Source organism: Drosophila grimshawi, unplaced genomic scaffold (genome assembly GCF_018153295.1).
Source record: "Drosophila grimshawi isolate 15287-2541.00 unplaced genomic scaffold, ASM1815329v1 contig_1377, whole genome shotgun sequence".
Taxonomy (NCBI): domain Eukaryota; kingdom Metazoa; phylum Arthropoda; class Insecta; order Diptera; family Drosophilidae; genus Drosophila; species Drosophila grimshawi.
In genome coordinates this window covers 1,718,509-1,744,675 of record NW_025062900.1, presented here as the reverse complement: position 1 = coordinate 1,744,675, position 26,167 = coordinate 1,718,509, and the positions used below count along the sequence as shown (strand labels likewise).

Here is a 26,167-nt window from a genome sequence, read left to right as displayed (position 1 = left end):
AATTTCCTTAATAGCAACGTGCTTCAGTCGAAAACAATATTGCAGTGTGTGAAACACTTGTCGAATTCCGCAAATATTTTGCACATTTGTCACCGTAGCTAATATAAGACTAAAGTTAATTCAACAAAGCTGCTGCGCGTGGCAATAATATTTACTCTATTAGATATTGTTGTAGGTGTTGACTCGAGGCATTTCTCTGGCCAAATAGAGCGGGGTTTAATTAGTTTCGCAGCTTGTTGAAAAACAACTCGTCTGAAATGCAAATAATATGCAAATGTCAACTTCCAATGTCAAAAACAGTAAACGAATACTATTTTAGCAGATATTTCATATATAATTTAGTCAATGTGCAGCAGATTTACTTATAGCTTATAATCTATACTTTTTGCTTAATATTTCAATGCTGAGTTGACCCCAAAAACCAAAACCCACTGAAAAAAAAACCTGTTGCATTTATTGTTGTTGTTGCTGTTATTTTCCATCGCTCACAACTGAAATGTTTATATGCAAATTCATTTTCCGAGCGTTCTCTGCATAATTAATTCGAATATTATAAAATCAAAAATAATTAAGCGTATTGCAAAATGTGCAAAAAATGCAAATGTATTCCGTACAGCAAAACTCGCACAAAAAGCACTCGAGAAAAGTCGCTGAAAAATAAGTTAAACAAATGCAAATGCTCGACTTGGTAATGCCCTGCAAAAATGTGTTAAGTGTGAGTCTTTACCAAGTTAAAGTTTTGAAAGAAGAGTTGAATATTCTCATTTCATAGTGTGTATGATAAGATAGAAGATAGATAGAAGAATCAGGAATAATTCTATATATTATAGACAGATATTAGATGCATGTATATATTTAACTAGCTGTATAATCATTCCTATCTCTTGTGATTACATATATGCTATAGATTTTGATAGATATATTTATTTAGAATCACTGCAATCTCTTTTTTTTTATTCATTACTAACACATATTTCGTTATACTCTCATTTTATATATCCATTCATAAACGCTTTAATGAGTACAGGGTATTAAAACTCATTAATTGCTTGGCAGTTTTTATATAGCAAAATGCAACAAGCTTCAATCCGCCACATTTCCCCCACAATTCCCCTTTTCTGCCACTGCCACAGTTTTGTGGGTGGCTTGTGTTTGTTTTAGGAGCCACGCGCGACCAACTGCAACCCCCTCAGCCCCTCAAACCCCTGCCACATTGGATTAGAGTGGGGATGGGGATAAGGGTGTTTGTATTGTGTTGTGTTGTATTGTGTTGTTTATTACGTTTGCTTATCGCCGGCGCTGTTTTGACTTGCATTGAAATTGCACTTTAGCCAAGCGCAACAAAAATGATATGCGAGCGTTATTTTTTTTTTAATTGCACTTCGTTTGAGAATTAGTATTGGATGTGAGTAAGAAGCTACTAGGCAAATGCCTACAATGAATGCTAGAAATTTCTATTTGAGCAAAAGAGAACTAGAAACCATTTAAAGAGTTTACAGATAAGGCAGTGCATATTCCTTTGGTCTATTCTTACTATTCGCGCAGTCAACTTGCTAGCATATTAGACATGCTTAGACTTCTCATTACTGAGTCGAATAAATCTATTTAATTACCTCCAACTACTTAAGTAATTAAAAAGCATATTTACATTAGAAGTGCCCTTTGTAGTAATCCAATGTAGACCAACTACAAATATAAATCTTAAGTTTAATGTCATCCATGATGCCAATTAGCATTACTCTTTACCTTTACTAAGCTGATTTTATCCATTTAATTACCCACAATTACGTAATTAAATAAAATCTTTGGATTGAAATTGCCCAACATTAAAATAACTACTACAACCATAAATCCGAAATGAATTGTCAATTGATGAGTAATTACTAATTACAGCTTGGTAATTGATAATTAATTACTAATTACGGCTTATTCAATTGGCGAATACCGCTAATTGCCTCAACATTTCTTCTTCTGACCACAACATTTGCCAGTCTGGCAACGCCATTAAGCTAAGCGTACCCATTCTCATTATCTGTGCAGTTTGTGGCCCAGTCAACTTTGCTGCTGGCACGCAACTTGAGAGTACATAGAAGGTAACTAGCTGAGATACTTTGACACAATTACCCCTAGCCGAAATCCCCTTCTCCCGTTGGCCAACAAATGCCAGCTAATTGGGCAACATGAACACAAACATTGTTGCCAACTGAGCGTTTTTTCTTTTATTACTTTTATTATCAATGAACCGCCTTGAACTGGTCACAAGACGGCGACTGTGTGCGCCTCCTCCCCCTCTTCACCCTCTGAGCTGGCTGATTACCTTTGGCAATCTAAAACTGTAACAAAAGCAAATAGCTAATACAAAACAACAACAATAGCAAACACAATAAGAATATTAATTTTTATTTTTTATACTTTGTTTTTGTGTATTTTGTGTCAACGGCCCAAAAGGTAAATGGACCCCCTTGGCGCGACCTTTGACCTTTTCGTGTCACAGGCTTTTAACTTGAGCTTCATTTATAGCCTTTCTCTCTCCCTCTCTCTCTCCCTCTCTCTCTCTCTCTGACGCTTGCATGGTTGATTAGTGTGCACTGAAACGGAAAAGCAGCGTGAAAACAGAAAACACTTGCCTCCATTTCCATTCCCATTTTGGAAGCTTTCCTCAATGGGTTCGTCTGTTTGTCTGTCAAAGCCATCCACTCGACTGCGTTGCGGTTTTACTATTTATATATCCGATCGATTACTTTTATTTTCAATCGAAAAAGAAAAACAAAAACTGGTCAGCTGGTTAATCTAGAAGCCGCTGATATGTGGAGAAAGATTGTCAACTTGATTTGCTTGACATTGTTGAAGTTGATTTTGAAACAATCTAGGCTTGATTGACAACAAAGATTCTAGCATTTGTGCAGGAATTAGGATTGATGGAGGAGCAATAGGCTCAGAAGGGGCACAACAGTTCGAGTCAGAGGGTCTCAACATTCAATACTTATAGCATATAGCTTTCATAGAAATAATCGGTTGATAATGATTCACTTCTGGAAGAGTATCTCATTTTCGGTTTGATTTAGTTAGTTGTTCCTTGTTGTTTTCCATACATGATTGCAAATTGAAAAAATTAAAAGCCTCAATTGCAGTTAAAAGCTGATCTAAAGGCCTTCCAAGCATTATCTTTAATGATGTTAAATGAATAAATTGTTCATATCAACAAGATATATGTGCATTTGCCACAGATGTTCTTAACCATTTATTGTGTTTTTTAATGGTGTTTATATGAATATTTATGATTACCTAAGTACATAAAGGTTTATAACTGGTTTGATTTGTAACACATTCAACTTTATTACACTTTCAAAATGATTTTGTGTCTAGACGCCGAAATGCAAATATTTTGTAATGGCACACCTGAGAAAAACCCACTCAGACACCCCCACACACACACACACACACACAAACACAGATACACACACACAGTAGACAGCAGCAGGCAAAAACATTTTTCATGGTCAATTCAATATGCATGTGTGTGTGTTTGTGTGTGTGTGCCTATATCTATATCTATATGGTATATCCATGATATTCAGAGCTATATAAAGACTACAGATGTTTGCGCTTGCCATAGGCCTGCAAAATGTTTTTTTTAGCTCAGCTTTTGCTTCTTTTTTTCTGTTGTTGTTTTTATATTTTAGCGTTGAGCTCAAAGCAAACAAAATTAAAAAAAAATAATGAAGAAAAAGAAGACGAAAAAAATAACAGACACCAAAGAAAATATTTAACAATTGTATTTGTTTGTTTATGTTGAAATTAACTTGGCCAAAACCGAGTCGTCTGAAAAAAGTACAATTTTTGTGTTTTGTAGCGTTCGCCATTAATTAGCATCAGGCCAATGAAATTTATTTCCTTTGAACAGAGCAGTCAATGTTGATTTATTCACATTTTGAATATATCTTATACCCCTCGAGCAGAGGGGTTGTGAGAGAGGGTTGCTTATGCTGTGACACATAATGACAACTGTGAAATATATGTGAAGTCCTGAAAGTATCTATATAAACTAACCTCCACTCTATTGCTATATGTATATATATAATCTGTATGACCAATTTCTTCAACTTACAACAGAGTATTTTCTGTTCGAACCTTTAACTTTTGGCTTGCTTTTGGCCTTGTTGATGATACATTATGTAAAGTAGCGAAAGTTCCTAAGTATTCTATCTTTAACTTGCTACAGGATGTTTTCTACCTTCATTATTAAGATTTTATATATTTCTTAAACTTCGGAAAGGATACTTTTTGACCCAATTGATGATAATATATCTGAAAGTTGCTATATACCCGCTTTATTTGTTTAAGGGTATTTGCTAATCGAACCTTTGACTTTTGCACTGCTTTTGACCTTGTCGAAGTGCTCCCCACTACAAGTTGTGTACTTTTCCGAGAGTATATTTGAATCAGACATTAATGGCGACCACATGGCCTACCTCCCAGGGTATTCGAACCCCTTCCTCCAACACAAAATATATTACAACCGGCGCCACATTTCCATTTAGAAGTAAGCTACAATTTTTTGTTATTGTGCTCGCTTTATGATATATGCATAATAATATGCCTACCTCTAAATTGAGGTTCTGTTATTGTTTCTGATTCCCATTTCGCTTCTGTTTATCGACTTTTGTTTATTTGTTCTTTCACTAAAATAAGGTTAAAAAAAAAATGTTTAGGAAAGGCAACCATTTTGTTTACTTTCAACGTAAATTTATTGATTTCGTAAATTTATTTTGCGTTTCGAATTGTTCTCTTTTTTTTATTAGTAGCAAAAATTGCGCATAAATTTCTTTGAGGAAGCGTTTGTCGCTATAAATTTTGATCAGGATTTTTTTGGGAGCATAATTTTAAGCATAATTTAAGTTAAAACCATAACTGAAAACTGATCAGTTTTATTAAAGCTATGGCTGTATTAATATAGGTATTAACCCAAACCAACCTTAATTTCCAGGGTATCATTCACAAAAGTATTTTCAACTGCATTATTTTCTTCATATTTTGGTTAATTTAACACAATTTGACATTGAGCAAAATGTCAAGGGTAAATGTTTTCGTGGTTGTTGTTTTGTTGCTGTTGTTGTTATTGTTGTCAGTTGTTGTTCTCAGTTGTTGTTGTTGCTGTCAGCCACCCGCCGAGGCGAAAAGTATCTGAGAACAAAAGATGCTTTTTCATTTTTTGTTTAGCACAAAATCTATCTTAGCCATAATTGAAATCTTTTGTTCGCGCCGCCATTGTTTTAGTACTGAAAATAATTATAACTTGGCAAGTGAAAAGGTTCTTGTTGAAGTTGCTGCACCAAGAGATACCCTGCAATACCAACTGTTGATATTTACAACGAAATAAGCATATGCAAAAGATATTTGTTATATATTTGACACAAACTGCGCATATCCGTTTATAAAAAATTCTTAGGGTAATTAATTGCTAATAAAAAAGCATCAATGTATTATATTAATCACAGACTTGATACTTCATATAATTAATGCATTATGAAATCATTTATATAATTAGTATGTTGATTGGTTTATCCAGCATTTATCCAGCTACAACTTTGTATTTAAATTGCTTGAAATTGTAAATTTGTTATTTTATTTCAATAATTTATTCAAGACAATTTATTTTCTGGCGTGTTGAGCTTATAGCTAAGAAGATCGATTAATATATGTTAGGAATTAGAATAATAATATAGAAGATCACAATAATGACCCTAATAGCATTTATATTTAAATATTTATAAATATACCTATAACGATGCATTTCAATATTGATTGTTGCACGCAAATTCTATATTCTGAATGAATTTTTGAATATAACACTATAACACAATGTAATCAGCAACATTGACAAGTAATACGTATTATTAGAATTATACAATAAAAAATAATTGATTTTAATTGATGAAGAGTCAAATCTGTCAGCGATGTTCTAGATCATTTTATTAGATTAATTAGATTTAATCAATAATCGAAAATCTCATACAAATCAGATAATGAATCGATAGGCGAAAATTTTACTAGTCACTTTCATAACTGTTATAAGAAAATCGAAAATTTAACTAAGAAAGATTTATATGTGTTATATGAACGACTAAAATGAAACTAGGAAATTGTATAATTTGTATACCAAAAGCGGAAATTTAACTAAGAAGGTTTATAATAATAATTAATAGCTAAATAAATAATAGCTTCATCAATCATTTCTGGTGCTGGCTTTTTTTATATTAAGGAATTTAAATTAACTAAAAGTAACTGACTATAATTAACAGAAAATATGTAATCCAATTTCTTAAATACTAGCAATACAAGCATTGCTATTGACGTCTTTATAGCTATCCATTAATGTTTGATAGTCGGTTGGGTTTAGAAGGAAGTAGAAATGGTCACTTTTGCCTCGAGTAAAAGCCAACAATTCAAGTAATCCAATAAGCTGAAGTGCTTATCTAAGTGCATAGATGACAACTAACACAGCTGAGCTATTCGAATAGGTTGGGTGCACCCATAAATGCATTCGTATTCGTATTCATATTCACCAGCTAGCTTAGCTGTAGCTGTGTGTGGACTATCAACAAAGCCCAGTTTAATTGATTTGACTGTAGAAAAACACGTTTGCACAGTTTGCCCATTTGCATATTGGCATATTGCATTATTGATAATTGATAGAGCGAGGGCGTGGCAACAATTGAGGGGCGGCAGCGACTAAGGTGAACTGATGTCTTGTTGTCGTCTTGCATGTGAATCGCGCCTGATACAGAGGGAAAGAGAGAGAAAGAGAGAGCGGCAAAGGGTATAGAGCGAGGAGGAGGGGCGGTTAAGGCTAGCGGGTCAAAACGTGCCTAGAAACACAATTTTCTTTGCGGTCAATTTAACGACGCAGATGGCAAAAAGAAGCGCACAAATCGCAGGGCATTCAAATTCCGAACACGTTTCGCAACACAGCTGCAAAACAGTACTGATAACGTTTGATAGCGATTAACGATTGCTGTTGTTGCTGCTGATTAGCTAAGGACAGTCGTCGTCAGCCAGTCTGTCGTTCTGCTACTTTTAACTATGATGTCACAAACAATCTATTCACTTTGACATCTTAATGAATCAACGTCATTCAATTTGTTGCGCTGTGCTTTTGATGTTATCGATTATCGGTTTTCGGTGCGTCTGTCATCGTCACAGAGTTGCACATTGACTCATCAACACCACATTTTGTGCTTTTTTTCTCATTTAATCATTTAGAAAATTGCCTGATAACTGATCATTTTTTCTTGATTTAAGAAATGATTTCTAAAGTTCAGAAACAAATAATGCAATTTACTGCAATTTATAAACTATCTAAAGGTTTTGCATATGTGACATCTTTGAAATACTTTGCTGCAAAATTATAAAAAGGACACTGAAATTTAGACATATATTTTCTAAATTTTAGGAAAAAGAAAAACCCTTGTTTTTGGAAAGATGCTTTCTGAATAATAATTGAAGTTTCCATTGGCGGACTCATTAATTTATTGAGATCTTGGGTTTTTTTTTCAGTTTGCAGTTTTCATTGGGGTTTTCTCATCTGTTGCACTCAGTTCGCTCACCCTTGTGACGCCACTGTGCCGTGCTCAGATGATTATGAGGCACACACAATATTTTTTTGTAGTGGCCGCGCAAATATTTCGCTTTTATCTGGAAGTACTTACGTTGTTGCTTTTATGATTCATTAAAAATAAAAAAAGACAACAAACCAAAATGAGGCACAAGCAAATACCAGCATATATTTTTATTTTTTCGGCTGAGACCTTCTCTTTTATTTTCTCAAGTGATGACGTGATGACGTCAGTAACAAAGTTATGGAAAGATTTATGCGATCAAAGCAAAAACAAAATCAAAAGTGTTTCACAATCGTGCTGCTTAAGCTTAAGCTTTATAGCAATCCATAAAAACATTATTAATGGCGATATTTTCTTCTTAATCTCGAGTATTTCCGTTGCTTTTCTTCAACTTGCCGAGGGTATTACGATTTGGTTGGAACGTATGTAACGCATCGAAGAAATCCATAATATATATTCTTGATCAGCATATTTATTTTTTACTCTATTTTGAGGAAACTTAGAATGTATTAGAGTTCAGGTGTGTTATTTATATTGCTTTATATAACTTTTACAATGAAATTTAAATGAGGACAGTTTTACACCGGTCTGCTAGGGTATTTAATCTTCGACGTGCCCAAAGCTGTCTTTCTTGTTTCGTATGTGCTTCGCTTATTTAAAATAAATATGTTTGTCATTATTTGTTTGATTTATTATCACGACGACGTCAGTGAAAGGCTGAAGACCTCGACAAGTTCAAATATGCAGAGTAAACAAAAAGAGGACAAAAGAGGTTGCAACTACAGGTAATCGCTGTTCCAGGTGCCATTTGCATAACTATCCGCATTTAGACTGAAAAGAGAAGAAAGAGAAGCAAGATAAAAGTGAAATTTCAAAGGACTACAACTTAAGCTTCTTGACTACAGCTGGAAAGGTAAAAGACCAGCTCAAATTCAAATGTGAAGAGTAAATCCAGAGACAGGATTGCAACTAAGGATTGTCTGAGCGCCAGGTGTCATATAACTGAAGAGAGAAGAAAAAGAAGTTAGATAAAGTTGAAATTTCAGAGGACTACAATTTAAGCTCCTTGACTACAACTTCAAAGGCTCATCAATGTCAAATCGTAGAGAGATAAACTCTGTTATAGGGGTATCACATACCTGAAGAGAGAAGAAAAATAAGTTAGATAGAGGTACAATTTCTGACGACTACCACTTAAGGTCCTTAAGCAAATAATGGAAAGGCTTAAGAGCTGATCAAGTTCAAATCTGAAGATTAAACCAAGAAAAATATTCTGTGTTCTAAGTTAACTTTACTTGAAGGGAGAAGACAGATAAGTTAGATAGAGGTGAATTCTCTGAGCACCACCTTGACTACAACTTGACCTGAACAGATGTCCTCACTCTCTCTCTCTCTCTCTCTCCCACCTTCTCACTCTCTCTGCCAGTGGGTCTATTATCGGATAGTACTTATTATGTTTAATTGCGATTTGAGCTGAACTTGACATCGGGTTGCTTGCCTTTCGCTTTTTTTCTCTATTTTTTTGTGCCATGCCAGAGGTCAGCCACGCCCAGCGTCAGCCACCCGCCCCCCAAAAATGGAGGCATCAAATTGCTTTGCAACATTGTTGCACGTAGCATTTAATAGAGAAAAAGACTTGCAAAAAACGAAAGTAAAAAGAAGAAAAATGCGCTGCAGACTCACGATTTTCATTGTTGTTGCACTTGTTGTGGTTGTAGTTTGTTGCAGTTGTTGCAGCTGCCAGCGGCAGCGGATAATTTGCCGTTTATAAGATGTGGTTGTTGTTGTTGCTATTTTTATGTGGTTGTTTGTGGTGTCTAATGTTTCATAACAACAACGCAAACAATGCCTGGAAGTGACTGTCAGCAGTGGCAGGCAACAACAAGAAATCAACATGCAACAAGCTTTTTTCCAGCAGCTGCTGCTGCTGCTGCTGCTGCTGTCTGTTGCACAATGAACACACGTTGTTGTTGCCAATTTCTTTTCTATATATATATCTATTTGATATTTCTCTGTGGGTGTTTTGCTAATTGATGGGGCGTGTCAAATTCAAATGTTGTTTTTGTTGCTGCTGTTGCTTTGTGCGAGCAAAAGTAATCAGCAATAAACAACACGTTAACAGCCAATAAAAGACAACGACAACAACGAACACCACTCATTAGCAGCAAACAAACAACAAATTTGGGCTTCCCCCCCCAACAACATCAACAATAACAACAAAAATCGCAAGCGTTGTCAACAATATCGCTAAAACAAAAAGATATTGTATTTGTTTATTGTATTTATCTGCTTTTCTTCTTTTTGTGTTTTTTCTTCATTTACATGTGTCTGAAAATAAATTAATCGCATTGACTTTAACAATTTGCATTGTCGTAATACTCTCAATTACTCAACAACTGACAAATGTGGAAGATTAAAAAAAAAATATATAAAATTATTATAATTTGTAAAATTACATTACAGTTTTAATGATGGATTTTGCATGTAAGGTTTTTTGTTTTCTCTAAAGACAAAGGCAATGCAAATGAAAATGAAAATGAGAAGAAAACAGACAACGGACTTAATTCAAGATTATTAATGTTACCCATAAATTTATTTTTTATACGCTTTATTTTATTTTATTTATTTTTTATTTTCTTTTTAACTGCTTCATTAATTTAAAAATAAAAAAAAGATTAAAGTAATTTTGAAAGGATAAAATTGCTTTAAAGGTTTAATGATACATTTTTGATGTCATTGTTTTATATTTTCTTTAATTTTAAAGTTCACGATTAAGATTAAACGGTCTTCAATATAAAAATATAATTTTTAGACGTTTTGCACTTGAAACAAGAATATATTTCCTAAATCTGAAGCAGAATTTCCTCCACTGTAACTGATTTCAAGACCCCAAATTCTTCTGAATACTACAAATCAAAGCAGTTCAACTCAAATAAGCCCAAAATATAATCCAGCAATAAAAAAAGGCTTTCTTTTTGTCATAATTAGCTCTGCTGCATATAGTAATTTAAGATATTTACGTAATCCGTTTCTATAGCGCCCTAATTTCCCACTAATTGTGGAACCCATCTCAACAAAAATATATATAATACTCTTGTTGTTGTTATTATTATTGTTGTTGTTGTTATGGATCGAAAGCGTTACGCACATTTTCTTTTTCTTTCACTCTGAAGTATTTTTTATAGCGTGCGTGTCCGGCAACAATTTTCTACATTTAATGGGCTTTCGAAATTGTTGCTTATGTTGCTGTGGCGTTGCCAAAGTCGTTAAAAGCAAAATTGCGAAAAAATAAAATTAAATACATTTTGTGAGCCTAAAGAGGCTGAAGAGAGCTTTTGCGGAAGCACAGTTATTGTATGTTGTGGCCTTTTATGCTTATGTTCATGTTATGTCTAAATATTTATTACTTTTTATTAATTTTATACATATTTTTCTCTCTACTTGCAGGTGAGTTTTGCATTTCGCAATTTGCACAAATCATGAAATCAAACAAATTCAAAAATTGGTATGGTAAGCTTGTTATTTACTTTTGGGGGATGTTTTAGCTTTAGAGCTTCTTATTCCCCCACTCCTTCCCCGTTGGGCAACAGCATAAAAAGCTTTTGGTATAAAGCACGTCCCAGATAAAGCGAAATCAGCTGTTTTAACTGCAGGCTAAGTACCCCTCCTCCAATAGTCCTTTTATCTATTCGTCTGGCAGCGAGCACGTTGTGGGTGGGCGGGGGAGAGGTTGCTGCTCGTCTCGGGTTATTGAGCTGATGTGCTTTGTTTTTTTTTGGTTTAGCAATAGTTACTTATTTTGTACACTGTCGCACAACGTGGCAATCGAGTATTGTTGTTGCTGTTGCTACTGCCGCCGCTGCTGCGACGCTTCGCTGAGTTTCAAAAGTTCTTTGCCGTTGAAAAAAAATGTGCGTCCGCTCTTTTTTCTCTCTGCGCTCGCTCTCTCGATCTGTATTGCTTGTTTGCTGACAAGCGCGCTCTCTCTTGGCGCTCTCCCTCTCTCTCTCTTGGCGCGCATTGCATTATTCAGCTGCAAAGCTTTGCAAGCAGCCATGTTGCTTTTTTGTGCTGGCTGAGAGAGAGAGAGAGAGGTAGCGAGAGAGTGAGTTCTTGTCAGACATGGTCGTTTGCATATAAATTAACTAATGCCAGGCACCAAAAACAAATAAAAACACCATTTATTTTTGGGCATTTCTTTTGCTTGATTGTTTGTTTACGCTTGAATGCAATTGTGTGTGTGAGTTAGGCTTCGTTTAGTTGTAAGCTTTGCTTTTGAGCTGCCCTTTTGCGGGTACATGAAAAAAGCAGAAAACTTTCGGCTGCGGCAGCAGTCAAATGCAAACTTTAAAAAGCAACCACCAAAAGCTGCCGCCTGGCGTCGCTGCTGTAACCTGGTTCGCTGTTGTTGTTGTTGTCAGTCAGTCAGTAAGCAGCGCAGCGCTCTCTCACGGAACAACAGCAGCAACAGAGCAGCAGCAGAGCACCAGCAGCAGCAGCAGAGCAAAAGAAGCCAAAGCGAACTTTGCCAGTGCTTCAGTCAGTTTTTTTCAGTTATGCTGAGAAGCTCTGAGAAGCAGCAAACACGAACAAAAATTACAGACATTAATTAATTAACTAAAAAAAAAACCATTTGTTTTTGTGTTTTGCTTGGCATTTGTTTTGCGTTGCACTCGCGTTTAAATTCTGTATTTTTTATGTGTTTTCAGTATGTGTGTTTCTATTGTTTAATACTGTGCGTGAGTGTATGTGTAAGAGAGAGAGAGTACAAAGAAATTAAGTGTGACGAAATAAATGATCTGCACTCGCTTATAAACAATTAATATTGCAGCTAACAAAAGTATTTTAACAGAAAACGTCTCGCGCGCATTTTGTTTTTTCTTTCGTAAGCAAGCACACAAAGAGCGCGAGAGCGTGACAGAGAAAGAGAGAGCAACCGCTGAATTCTGCTTATTAACTGTATAACAGGGAAACAATTCTCTCTGCTGAATAAGCAGCCGTCTCGCTCACTCTCCTGCTGTTACTGCCAGCATAAAAATACTAGAGCTGCTCTCTTATTGTTGTTGTTAATAAAACAAAACCAAACAAAAACGCATTGCAAAAACATAAAAGCTCTCTTGCCCAAAAGTCGCCAAAATATAGGAAAACAACAAAACGGTATTAAAAGCGCAGCAGCAAAAAAGTGAAACGCATTTAAAACAAAATAGCTGAGAATTTGAGTAGATAAAAAAAACACAAGTCAAAATAGAAGCGACAGTAAAGGTCACAAGAAAAAGAGAACAACAAGAAAAAAGGGGGCAAGCATATTTGTGTGTATAACAGTTAAACTGAGCATATCATTACGGCATATTAAGCACACCTCCCAATAAAAGCGAGCACATTTTATTAAGCTCTCAATTCGATAATGAAAACTGAAGCCGGGAGCAATAGTAATAGTAATAATAATAATATTAATCATATCAACATTATCAAAATGGATTTCGATATGTATCCAAGTATATCGGGTAAACAACAGGATCCCGTGCGAGAAGTCGTCATGAAGTACATTGATTATTTTCTACCAGAGAACGAGTAAGTCACAATTAACCGTTTTATTCTTGTTTTATATTCTTCAGTTGAGATCTAATTTTAGACTGCACCGATAAGAGCTCTATATAGATATAGACAATTCTTTGTTGTTGCTTATCGAAAAGCTAACAGAAGCTCTAATAGATTTTAATCTCTTTGGTAAACTTAATGTGTGAGAAGTACTGTTATTATCTATCTATAGCTAACTGGGGGATTAGTTTTATTGGTGTCATAAACTTTGCCAGTTTTATTTTTAAAGTAACAGCATCACTAAAAATTTTATCAAAAGTTAAAACTCTTGAAGTATAAGATATAAAATCAAACATATCCTTTAATTAAACTAATCTTATATTATATATATAAATCAATTAATTCAAAGCAATTTTCCTAGTTCTCAATTAAACTGGTATTTTCGCTATGAAGATTATTTCAATTTATCTATAATTAAATTGATTTTCAAATATAAGAAACAATTCACAATATGTTATTATTGAATCTTCAGTTTTTCTATTGCTCAACAAAATTACATCAGACATTTCGCAGCGCAAAACGATGATAAACAAAAGGCGATAAGAAATTGCAATTCGATTTCAAGCAAAAAAAAAAAAATGTAAGAAAAAAGAAATAAATCAAAAATCACACACAGTATAAAATGGCATTTCAATGCGCCGCTTTTGTCCCTGACCCAATTAAAAAGTCAATCATTTAACGATATGAAAACGCAACACAAAAAAAAAGACGCGATACAAAAAAACCAAGAAAAAAAACAATATAAACAAAGGGCAACAACAAAAACAGAAACAACATTGGCAACATTGTATGAGCCCTAAACAACAACAAAAATATCGAGAAAAATAAGCAGTTAATGCCACCAACTAGCGAACCGGTTTTGTGGCAAGTCGGAACCGAAGTTGAGGCATGTTGTAGGAAGCCTTAAAGTGTCGCCAACTTGCCAGGCTTCAACTCAACTGGCTCAACTTCTGTTGGCAACGCGTGCCGATTACAACTTGCTGCTTGGCGGCAACTCATCTGCCTGCAACAAGTTGCTCAACTGGACGCGTAACGGATCAAAAAATGCAATGGGGTCAGGCGCAAATAAAAACAAAACCAAAATAAATAGAGAAGAATGAATGAGGGAATTTAAATACCCTGGCAGAGAAGTAGCTATTATAGAGTTTTTAAAGAATTGCAATAGAATTTTCTCTCTTTCTCTTTAACTATTTACTTTAATTTTAAATTTGATTTAACATTTTTATATGATTTGGTAGGGTATAAAAAAGAAGTTATAAACCTAAAATGGATCAACTAATGATGCATTTGGCGATGATGTAATGCGGACTGCCGAATGATTTTACTTTACACACAGGAAACTGAACAAGCATAACCAGTATCTAAGAGATACACACACATACACACACACACACTTAGGGGCCAACTAGTAGACACAATTTGCAATCCAAGCGATAACCGACCCATATATAAAATATTAAGCTAATTTTAGTTCAATTGCTACAAGTAAATAAAGACGCCTTTTAAGCTAAATGCAATTGAAAATAGATCAGCATTGATTGCTATAAATAGATATAGAGAATACAGACAGATCAATCAATAACAACAAATTAGCAGCATATCTATAATTATATATATGCTGGCTTATGAGTCGTCTCTGCAAATAGTATACACATATATAGTCTATATATATTGACTCATAAATCGTGTCTTACTTCGCTCGCTTGGCAACCAAACAATCTAATTTTTACTGTCAAAATAGTTGTGCTAATATTTGACTTATTATTTAACTTTAGCTGTTGATTGTTATTTTAAGTTAAGCAAGAATTTATTTGCTTAAAATATGGTAAACCAATTATATATTGATATTTTGCCTTTAATTTCGAATTGGAAACAATAAATAAACAAAAAAATATATAAATAAAATAAAACTTTAAGCAACATTTAAAAATAATCTCGAGTATCCCTGGCATTTCTTTCTTTCAATTTGCTGTATGAATTAATATTTGAAGTAAACTTTTCGCATTTCTTTTTATTAATTTTAATCTAATCATAGTTCTCAATCAAGTAATTAAAAGTATTCCCAGTTGAACTGAAGTCTAATTTTTCCGCTTTCCTACCAGCAATCATTAATTGATTTAGTACACAATGCGCATTCGCAATAAAATTATTATTATTATTGTTTGCAACTACTTGGTATGCTTTCAACTTTGTTGTCCATTGACTTCCTGCTTTTCATATATATATACACATATATAGTGTATATAACGAATACACACATAGAGCCCTATAATCTAAACGTTTTCGTGACGATTTCGTTCACTTCCTCATGTCGTAAACAAAATCCGACAAAAACGACGGCAATGCAAATAAACACTTGAGAGATCCCCAGAAGTAGTTGTCATAACGGGAATAAATGCAAAGAAAGGAAACTTTAACTTACATTTGATACTACATATATATAAAAGGAATGTTATATATGTCAGTTCTCTTTTATATACACTCTTTATTGAAGGGAAATGGGTTTATAGCCAAAGGAGTTGCTGGAGTTTTTCAAATTTGTAAGTTTAAGGAACTTATGAATTGGTTTTTAGAAGTGAAAAAGAAAAGAAAGTGAGAAAGTAAAAAACATCGCTTAAACCTTATTTAAATTGAATTAATATTAAAATAAAAATGTTGATTTTATGAAAACGAAAGAAAATCAAGCACAAATTTATAATTCTGAAAGTTATTTATTATTTTTTTCGAATTATTATATTTATTAAATATTATAAAAAAATATTGCTGCCTTGCCAGCTGTCTGCTTTTAAAGAGTTTTCTACTTGGTCAGTATACAACACAAAGACAGAGTATTACGCAGTTGCGCACTTCTAAACTTGCATAGTTCTTTTTTTGCTGACTTGAACAGAGGAGTTGTGTTGTTTGTTGTTTCATTTTCAATTATTCAACAACAAGAGCCATTCCCCATTTGGAATTCGCATTCCCATTGTTTGTGTTTATGCAACGTGAGCCCAAAGTTTATACAAAAAAAATGCAGCATAAGCTGTAAATGAAAATGGGAATAGAACTCGAAATGGAAATGCCGAATGAGAAAAGGGGCAACTTTTTGAAGCTGCCACATCCGCAATTAAAAATACACTTAAATTTATCTGGAATAGAGTCTTTGTTATTGCTTGATATTTGAGTGAAATCAAAAATAGCTGGGCAACATTTTGGCCTGGCCAAAAAGAGAAATGCCAAAGTGCAGCGACACTAACTAATTTGTGGCTTGGCCAATTGGCAATAGGCCAGACAGAGACCGATAGACAGAAAGAGGGAGCGGGTAGAAAGAGAGAGGAGTGAAACGTTTCGATTCGATTCGATTAATTTGTCTGGCAATTGGCGTGTAATTTGATGTGCTTGCATTTGCAGTTGCTGCCGTTGCCGTTGAATTTGCAACTGTTGCAGTCAAAACAACAAAATCGCAAACACAAAATTGGCACGTCAACTTTTTTTCATTTATTTTTTTTATTTTTTGCTTTGCGGCGCCAGCAAATACAGCTGAATATTACGTATCCGACTAGTTAAAAGTCTTGAAGGAAGCCAGACGCAAATGAGAGACAGACAGAGAGAGGGAGAGAGCGAGAGAGGGGGGAGGTGTATATAGTGCCTTGTAACTGTTTATTGAGCTATGCAACACTTGTTTAAACAGAACCTAAAGTTATGTAACAATAGTGCTGCTGCTGTTGTGTTCTCTTTATTGTCCTATAAAAATTTAATATTTAATGCGTAATATATATTATAAGAACCGGCACTATAAAAATATTGAGTGGACTATAAAAAGTATAAAAACCTAATCATATATTGTAAATAACAACACACAAAAGTATAATTAACAAAGGAAAACGTCAAAGAGAAAACAAGTTCAAATGCTCTAGTTTCGAGAGCTCGTTCCAGGGCATTCAGCAGTTAAATACGTAGTAGAACTGTTCATATTCATATGTTAGATAAGGAAATATGTTTACTTATGTCTGCCTTATCCAATCTTGATAAAGTCACAAAAACAACCGATCAATAATATGTCACGGTATATAATCATTCGTTTTTTCCACGCAGAGTAACGGACAGATATGGATAAATCGATTCAGCTTTTGATGCTGATCAAGAATATATATAAATCTTATGTGGGGTCTAAGGTGCTTTCTTCTTCACTATATTCATTTTTCCCTTTTGTAATTCAGGTTCAGGTCCAGGTCAGTGTATAAACAAGTCCTATCAATTAATGAGTTTCTGTCTGCGCAGAGTATTCAGGTTTCGGCCTCGTAACTGCGATACTTGTGTATTCTCTTTGACACACATATTTATTGTGTTGCAAAGCGATACAAAACAGTGTTGATCACGTGATTTTGGCAAGTTAAGCTTGCAGGCGGCAACCAAACGTGCTCCAACAACAAAAACATGATTTGTTTGTGCTTAAAATCAAATTAAATTAAATTGAAATTGAAAAACAAAAAAGTAGAAATACGATAAAAAAAAAAAAACAAACGAAATAAAATATAAAGTAATAAAAAATGACATCATTGTTGTTTGTAGGGGCGACGCTTGAACTTTAATAAACTTTGCACTGTTTTTTTTGTTTGTTTTCGTCTTTCCTATTTTTCATTTCGTGCTTTCGTCTTTATTTGGCTTCTTACTCACTTTTGTTTGGCTTGTGTCTTGTGTCTTTGACTATTTGGCGCTTGTGACGTCAGCAAAACAGCTGCGAACCGGTTTTAATTATTATTCGCATGTTGATGATAATGATGTTGCTGATCATGATCAGGCACCCCTAATGCTGTTCTCGTGCCAACGATCTGACGATCTAATGATCTAATCTGAGCTGAGCTCACGTTCAATAATTGGGGTGGAGGTCTGTTAGTTCAGGGATTATAGATTATAGATTAGCAATGTGTTCAAATTGATTTGATTGCGATTCTACATTCTATTTACTTAGGCTTGTGCTTCGACTTCAAACATATAAATAATATTTAAATTAACTTGCTCTGTGCTGAGCTTCAGCTAATGTTTGAAATTTTGAGAATATTGATTAGATGGACTTATTGATATATTTTTGTATTAAATACTAAAAGTCTGCAAACTACGAAAAAAAAATTAAATACATAAACATAGAAATGAAAGACTAATCTTTAAGATATTTTGGGCGATATCCCACTTAACGTTAATACATTATTGAAAATCTTTAGAGATAGTTGGAGATTTTATAATACTTAATTAAGACGACTAATTAATTGATAATTATTGCTTTAGCTAAAAAAGAGACAATAATAATATCATTAGGGTCATCCCCTTCGTCTAATTGTTGACATAACTGTTTAACAAAAGTTCTGTGCAGCATTTTATAATACTTATTTCGAACGTTAAATATTAAAATGTGTATTTGTCTTAGTTATTGGGTAATTATTTATATCGTTTCATTTCGTTGGACTTTTTGTGGCTTGTTTTTATCAAATGCGCCTTACAAAGCCATTGACCGTTGTCCGCAATGACATTGGCAAAAATATATATGCAATATATATATTTATATATGTATATATATTTTATTGGTATTAACTGAAAGAAAGAGAACAAAAGTCACGCCACATGAGGCATTGCACTCAACTTGGAGTCGCCCAGCTTGCGACTTTTACTTTTTGTCTACCCTTTTGGGAGAGTATCATAAATACGATGTAAAGTTTGTAGTCTATAGTATATATATACTTGGTCAGTATAAGAGACGAATCGATATACCCATGTGTCCCATCTGTTTAAAAATTGACTTGATGTTACTTGGAATATATGCATCTTTTACCTTGATGATAGTTCCTTTGTCGTGGCCTCATCGAATTACTATATCATATAGCTATAGGCAAAATAGGTCACTGGATGAGATTTTGAATGAAAAACGAAATGTGCGTATTATTATGCTGCTCACATATAAATAAAAAATCAGTTAGATCGGACTACTATATCGTCAAGTTGCATTGGGAACAATCGTATTTTAAATGATTTGCTTACCAAGTTTTCCCAAGCCAATTTACTAGTTATGCTTTTTATTATGCTTCTCACATTTGGTCAACAAATCAAGCAATCATCGATGGGTTTTTTAAATTTATAGTGAACTATAGATATCCGCTATTTGGCACCTATCTGCCGGGGAGGGAAGTGGAGGGTATGTAAGCATCGGCATGCCCAAAAGATAAGCGTTCATTCTTGTTTTCTCTTCTTTCATTCTTTGCCCACTTACTTTTCGGGGCAGTCTGATGATAGACGAGTGAAGGAGATAGGGCTGGAGAGAGAGGCGGGGAGAGGGCGTAGCGACATTCCTTGCTGCATCCGTTGCTTTTACCAAGGACAGACGGTTAAGAAACTTTCGCACAGCGTCCTTGTCTCGTCTCGTGACTCGGCTCGGCCCGGCTCAACTCGGCTTTATGGCCCATTAAAAATGACGAAGGAAGAAAGAGGAGCACTATAAAATATATATAAATATCATCAGATTGTCGGTCGGTCGGCTCAGACAAGCCGCATTTTTATTGTCGCACTCGACTCGACTTTAATTATTTTGCGAGCCGCGCAAATCCATCCATTTAAATAACAAACATATAAATTTATTATATTTTTCTTCTTTCTTTTGTTGTTTTGTGCGAACAGTGCTGATATGTTTTTATTGTTGTTGTTGTTTTTTATTTTCACTCGCTCATCGCTCATAAATAAAATAATTAACTTATTTTTAAAGTTACAAACGACTTTGGAATGTGCATCAGCAAATCAATCAATTAATTAAATCGAGCTCACTCGACTGCAGCATTCTTATTTATTTTCTTCAAGTATTTTTACTATATTTTGAATAAATAAAAAAACCGTTTGCCATTCCCAACTGAAATCATTGATATTTTTGGGGTATTCCCGACGCCTTTCATTCATTTGTGCAAAAGTTTTTAACTGAGTCATTGCCTGCATTGCTATCAATTGTTGGAATGTGGTCAACTTTGACTTGGCCAAAAATAGTAGTTACACAGTTGCTAAGCGAACCATAAAAATTGTATGATTGACTCATCGAAATCGCTGCTATCAGTTCAAAGGCATCTTACTGGATGACACATTAAAAAAGTATATGGCCATTTCTATAATTGAGAATTGCGTGGCACCCCGCCCGCAACACATAAAATACGAAAACCTTGCAACTGCCACGCCCAATTTGTGTATCTGCGACTGATTGTACAGTTCCAAATTCAGTTGACTTTCCGTTTTTATAGAACTCGCCCGGTTTTTCGTTCACTGTACTCATGCTAATCATTTCGTTTATAATCAAGAATATGTTTTACGATTATCGCTTTGAAAAGTCCTTGAAAGGTTTTTGTTTGCTTATTTGTTTCTTTATTTTTTCGTTAGTGAATTGAGAAGAAAAACCAGTTGTCGGATTTTTATTTTTTTCAGCCCAAAACATTTGCTCAAGGTGAGAACTGCGACTTGAGAGTTTGTGCCCAAAATGCTTTCAGGTTTTTGTATTTAAGTCGAGCTGTGTAACTGATTCAAGTTTTATGTAATTTCGAACACAGTTCGTTGAGTTGGTGTTTGTTTTTTATGGTTTTTCTAGCCAGTGTTGCATAATTAATTTGCAATTTGTTTGAAAAGAAAAAAACACAGAAAACACTCAATAATTAAGGAAATACATAGTTGGCTGCGATCGGTGTGTGTATTTATTTCAAGCTGCTCCACTGACATGTTTAAACCATTTGAAATTCGAAATTGATAGACCGTGTTGCAAACAGTGGAAGGGGGGAGGGTGCGGGCGGAGGGGCAGAGGTATGTGTAGGGAGGCGTGGCAATGAATGATCATTCAATCATTTTAATGAGCCAAACCAATTATCTCAAGACTTGTTAGTTTTATATCTGATATGCGTGTGGCAAAGTTGCGCCAACAAAATTTGATGTTCAAACTCGGGTTTTTTTTAAGTTTTTTTTTGGGTTTAATTTTTTTTTTTTGATGCGAAAAACTGACAATTTAATTGCGCATTTGACATTGCGTTTTAATGGGGCTCACTTTTATTTTTCCGACTGTGCCAAAAGTTTTTTGTATTTTAGCATTTTGCATGTAGGAAGTTTTATTATATATTTTATTGACCTCAATCCGGACAGGGTCAAATGAAATAAACCGCAATTTTTTTAATTTTTGCCTGCGGATAAAACTGTCAAAATGTTAAGTAAACCCCTGCATTCCAAATCAAATGATGTGTTTTTAATTGATGACGTTGATTTGAAGTTAGCTGGGAAAATTAAAAATAATTTGATGAGTTGGTTAAAAATATGCAAATAAAAACTGGCACAAAACTAGCCTCCAAGTGGGCTTAAAGTAGATGCTAAATATATATAGAACAACTATAAATAACTATCATAACTTTTGATCAATCATATACCTAACAAATCATTATAATCATAATTTACATAAACTTCATTCATATAAATCTTATACTTCATCAAGCTTGATTAAGCTATTTGTAAAATTAATAAATATTCTTTTACATTTTCTATTTATACATCAAATAATTGTATGTATTCTATAAAGTTCAACTCGATTATAATCAAACATATACTTGTTTTTTACAGTGCATCTGGAACGAGTGCAGTTGCGATTGACAACAAAATCGAACAGGCAATGGTAAGTTGAATTTCGTCATAAAATGTGCTATAAAAAGATCGTAAATCCTTGTCTTTAATTAATATATATATAATATATAAAGTTCTTACTGAGTGTCTGCTGATAAGCAAATGAAAAGCGTAAATTTTGAGTATGTTTTTGGATTTTTCTTAAAAAATATTCAAATGTCTATCAAATTTGTTGTCGCTTAGTTTTGGCCATGAATAATGCTCAAAATTACAGATCGTTTAACAGTTTAACCATAAAAGAAGATATAAAAAAAACCAGATCGAAAATCTTTTGGTTTATTTCCACTTAACGGCGACTCTACTCACTTGAAACCCAGAAAATCAATTGAGACACTGTTCAACACTTGAAGTCTTTTGCCCCCCACTTCAAGTGAGATCCCCACTTGTCCCCCCTTCGTCCCTCTTCTGTTATTGTCTGCAAATTTAGTTCAATTGAGTTTCGATGTTTCCGATGCTTTTTTCGCTCTGTTTTTTATGCTTTTGTGCACATAATATCGCAGCTATTTTTAGACTCAATTAAAAAAACCCCAAGAGTGGACAATTGTTTCTGATTATTTGCTGTGTTTGTTATCTTTGGAAGTACCCCTTCACTCCCCCCTCCACGCATCAACAATTATTCTTGTCATGTTGATGATGGCAGGCAGCTGCTCTTCTCACTCTTCTCGCCGTGGGCGGCTTGTGATTGAGCTCTGAACTCGTCAGCTTTATTTTGCACCCACTCTCAGATATGTCTGTCTGTCTGTATGTATATATAGTGTCGATATAAATATATATGTATATAGCCTTGATTGTGATGCTGCTGCTATTCTTGGACGCTTTTACATTGAGCAAACATTCAATCACAAGCAAGCAAAGAGAAACCTTGACAAAAACAACGACAAAAAACAAACGACACTCTGAAAGCACTTATGCAAGAGCAGAATTCTATTGAGTTGAAATTCGATTATATAAGTAGATTATGAGGTGCTCGGGCATAATACACTGCAGAAGGGCATCCTTTTGTGACGTTGACTTCGCCAAAGGTCTTTCTAATAGCAAAAAAGGCTTGACTTTGTTGCTTAGCTGCCATAAAGATAAAGATACTTGCTCTGGCTTTGGCATACTTAGAAAATACTTAAATAATAAATGAAATAATACAATAAATTGTATATGGTTATCAAAGTAGGCAGTCGAAAATTGATTGTAAAAAAGAATATGTATTGCTTTGTGACGTGGACTCTGATAAAGGTCTTTGTAAAAGCAAAAAGAGTTTAATTGAATTAGTATTGAATAAAAACCAACAAGTGCTTATCGAATTTCTATATTTATAGTGCAAAGAATTTGAATTACAATCGATATAAAATAAAAATAATAATATATTCAAGTTTATTCTATTCTAAGACAAGCAGTCGCATTCACTAGACTCAGAACATCGAAAAAGACAAGAAAGAATTTTAAATAGAGGAGAAGTTCAGATCAGTTTCATTTCTTGAGTAAAACTCATGAATCAATGCCTTAAAATGTGATTAATAATTATTTATTTGGCTATGGCAACTGTTTTTTGCCAGCAGCTGCACATTTACTCAGCATGTCTCTTTTAGCCTAGATCCCTTTTATCTTCATCGACAAACAGATCTTCTATGCACTAAAAATATTAGCTACAACATCGAATCCTCTTTAAAATATATTTTGAATTTATTTTTTCTATCAACTAACAACTGCAATTAATACTAATGCTGATGTTGTCTATTTGAACAGCGTTTCACAGCTTTGACAATTTCCCATTTGACATACTTAAAAAGTACTTAAAAACTATTATTATGGTACTCTTTGAGGCAGTCGAAAATCAATCAAAATTAAGCGTAAAGAACTCTCTCTCTCACACTCTAACTCTCTCTTGTTAACTCTCTCTTTCTCCCTCTCTTTTTGATTCAATTGAATGTGCATAAAGTGCATATATCTTTTATCACCAGTTTCTCACAGGCAACATTTATGCACAGGTTTTGTTTTTCTTATTTTTATTTTTTTCGATGACGGATCTGTGTCTTGGTTTGGTTTTTGATTGGGGTTCTTGGATTGGGGTACTTGTTGCATGCAGTTTCAGCTGGTTGGTTGCTCGTTAAAGTCAATCAACTTTTCCTTTTGAAATCAAATCTACAACGTAGCAAGCAGCAGCCGCATCAGCATCAGCAGCAGAAGTGCGGCGAGTAGAAGCTGAAGAAGAAGAAAACGATGACGTTGACCATTGTTGGTCAATTGGGTCAATTCAATTGCCAGTTTGTACGTTGTCTGCACTTTCTTCAGGCCAAAACAAAACCACAAACAAACAAAATCGAAAGAAGAAAAACAAAAAATGAGAAGAAAAACAAGCAAAGCTGAATTCTGTTTGCCTTTCTACTCGAGAAGTTTCTTCTCTCTCTTCTCTCTCTCTCTCTCTCTCTATGTGAAAGTAATTTTCTCATTTTTTGTTCACTTTTTCTTACTGCAACAGGATTGATTTGAGCTGCTTTTGCTTTTGACCTTGGCTACAGAATTTAAAAATATATACAAAAAAGCAGACAAAAATTTCAACACATTTGAAAATATTTTTACTTCGCCTGGTATGTGTTTTATGTCATTTTATGAGCCGCTGCTTTTGCTTATCAGTTTTGGGGCGCAGTTGTTTACAAAATGGCAGACATTTGCTTTAGTGTGTGTGCGAGTGTGTGTCTGTGTGTGTGTGTGTGCTGTTTATCGCGCCGGCGACACTCGAAAAATGCCATAAATTGTTTGCCGCAATAAGCATCGCAAAGCAAAAATAATAAAAATAATAATAATAATAATCACAATAAAGTACACACACAATCACACACACACACACTTCAAGTACACTTTGTTGTGCCAATGATATGGCGAAAAAAAACACATCACTTTGAATAGTAATAATTATAATTATACATTGGGGCATTAAAGGCGAACACAGCTTGAAAGTGAAAGTCATCGAATTATGCATCATTTATTTGATTTTTCGTATAAATATATATCGGAGTGGAGTTGCGAGTGGGAGCTACACTAATGTGTGCTTGATAGTAGGGGTGTGCCTGCGTAGAGTCTTAAAATAGAAATGCGCTCACAGGTGCAGAAACAATATAAATTATATTCAATGCGATTTTTCTCTCCATTGCTTTTGAGTTCAACTTTGTAGATAACCCCGACAAAAAATTTATAGTAAAAAACATTGTGTTTTTTATCTGCATAGATTTGTGGGTGGTGAAAAAAGAGCGTGGCAAATAAGCAACTCAAATTTGATAAGCTGATAGGCCGATAAGCTGCTCTGATTAGATTATCAAATGGCAATTCGCAGTTAAGAACAAAGGCTGAAGTATTGGAGGTATAAATACTCTAGACATATGCTATATCTAAAGAATGAGGATATGTCGGAATGTATAATTTATGTGGCCATATTGCGAGTCTGTTTCTTATTATGTATGAGTTCTCTTCATAAATATTTTATGCGTTCATTGAAAACTCATTTCGAAAATATTTCTTTATTTTACGACTGGTCAGATTAAATATACATATGTATATATTATCAGGAACAATAAGAAACAAAGACACGCCCTTCATGTGAGCGTAACTCAGACATTAGCTTCCTTAAACAATGCTTCCTTTATTCACATATATATATGTATATATATATATATATACATACATATTTAATCTTCTGCCTGCTGCTTATCAATCAATTGCGACAAACAAGATAATGACGTCACCTATTATTTTTTGCGCATTAAAAAATATGTTGTCCTATCAAAATCTTGTTATTTTTTGTCAATTACTCCAAGCTATCTCATTTAAATGTAAATATAACTATTACCAGTTGCGATAAGCAGCACTTTGACTCAAGTGTGACTATCACAATTCATATTCATATTATTATGTTGTATATATATATATATATATATATATAGTGAGTACCCCTACGCACACGTTCCCATTTCTTGAGCTAATCTCGTCGAAATTGTACTTCGTATAAACATCTTTAATCTCATTCTGCAAGAAATCGACTCAAAACAAAGACTAGGCGCCACTTGTCAGCCATTTCTCAATGATTAATTTAAATTTTTTGTATTCAAACTTGAATATACACAATACATATATATATATATATATTATATATATTGTATATACTGATAATGTTTGTAGGCTATACTAATATTGAATAGCTGATTTAGCAATCGTTGCTTGTCGCCACCACTCAAAACATAGAAAATCAAACGATTGAACAGAAACAAGCCTTGATAAGATTTTTCAGTGGACATTGGGAAATC

At 34.1% G+C, this 26,167-nt stretch overlaps 1 protein-coding gene across 1 annotated transcript in view; it reads left to right on the top strand.

The window, feature by feature from the left end:
• LOC6561455 (protein bunched, class 2/F/G isoform) overlaps window positions 1-26,167 on the top strand; it is a 120,547-nt gene that overhangs the window by 71,548 nt on the left and 22,832 nt on the right. Inside the window, exon 4 of the mRNA XM_032735882.2 lies at window positions 21,819-21,870. Coding sequence (XP_032591773.1) covers window positions 21,819-21,870 — 52 coding nt within the window. The remainder of the gene's footprint in view (window positions 1-21,818; window positions 21,871-26,167) is intronic.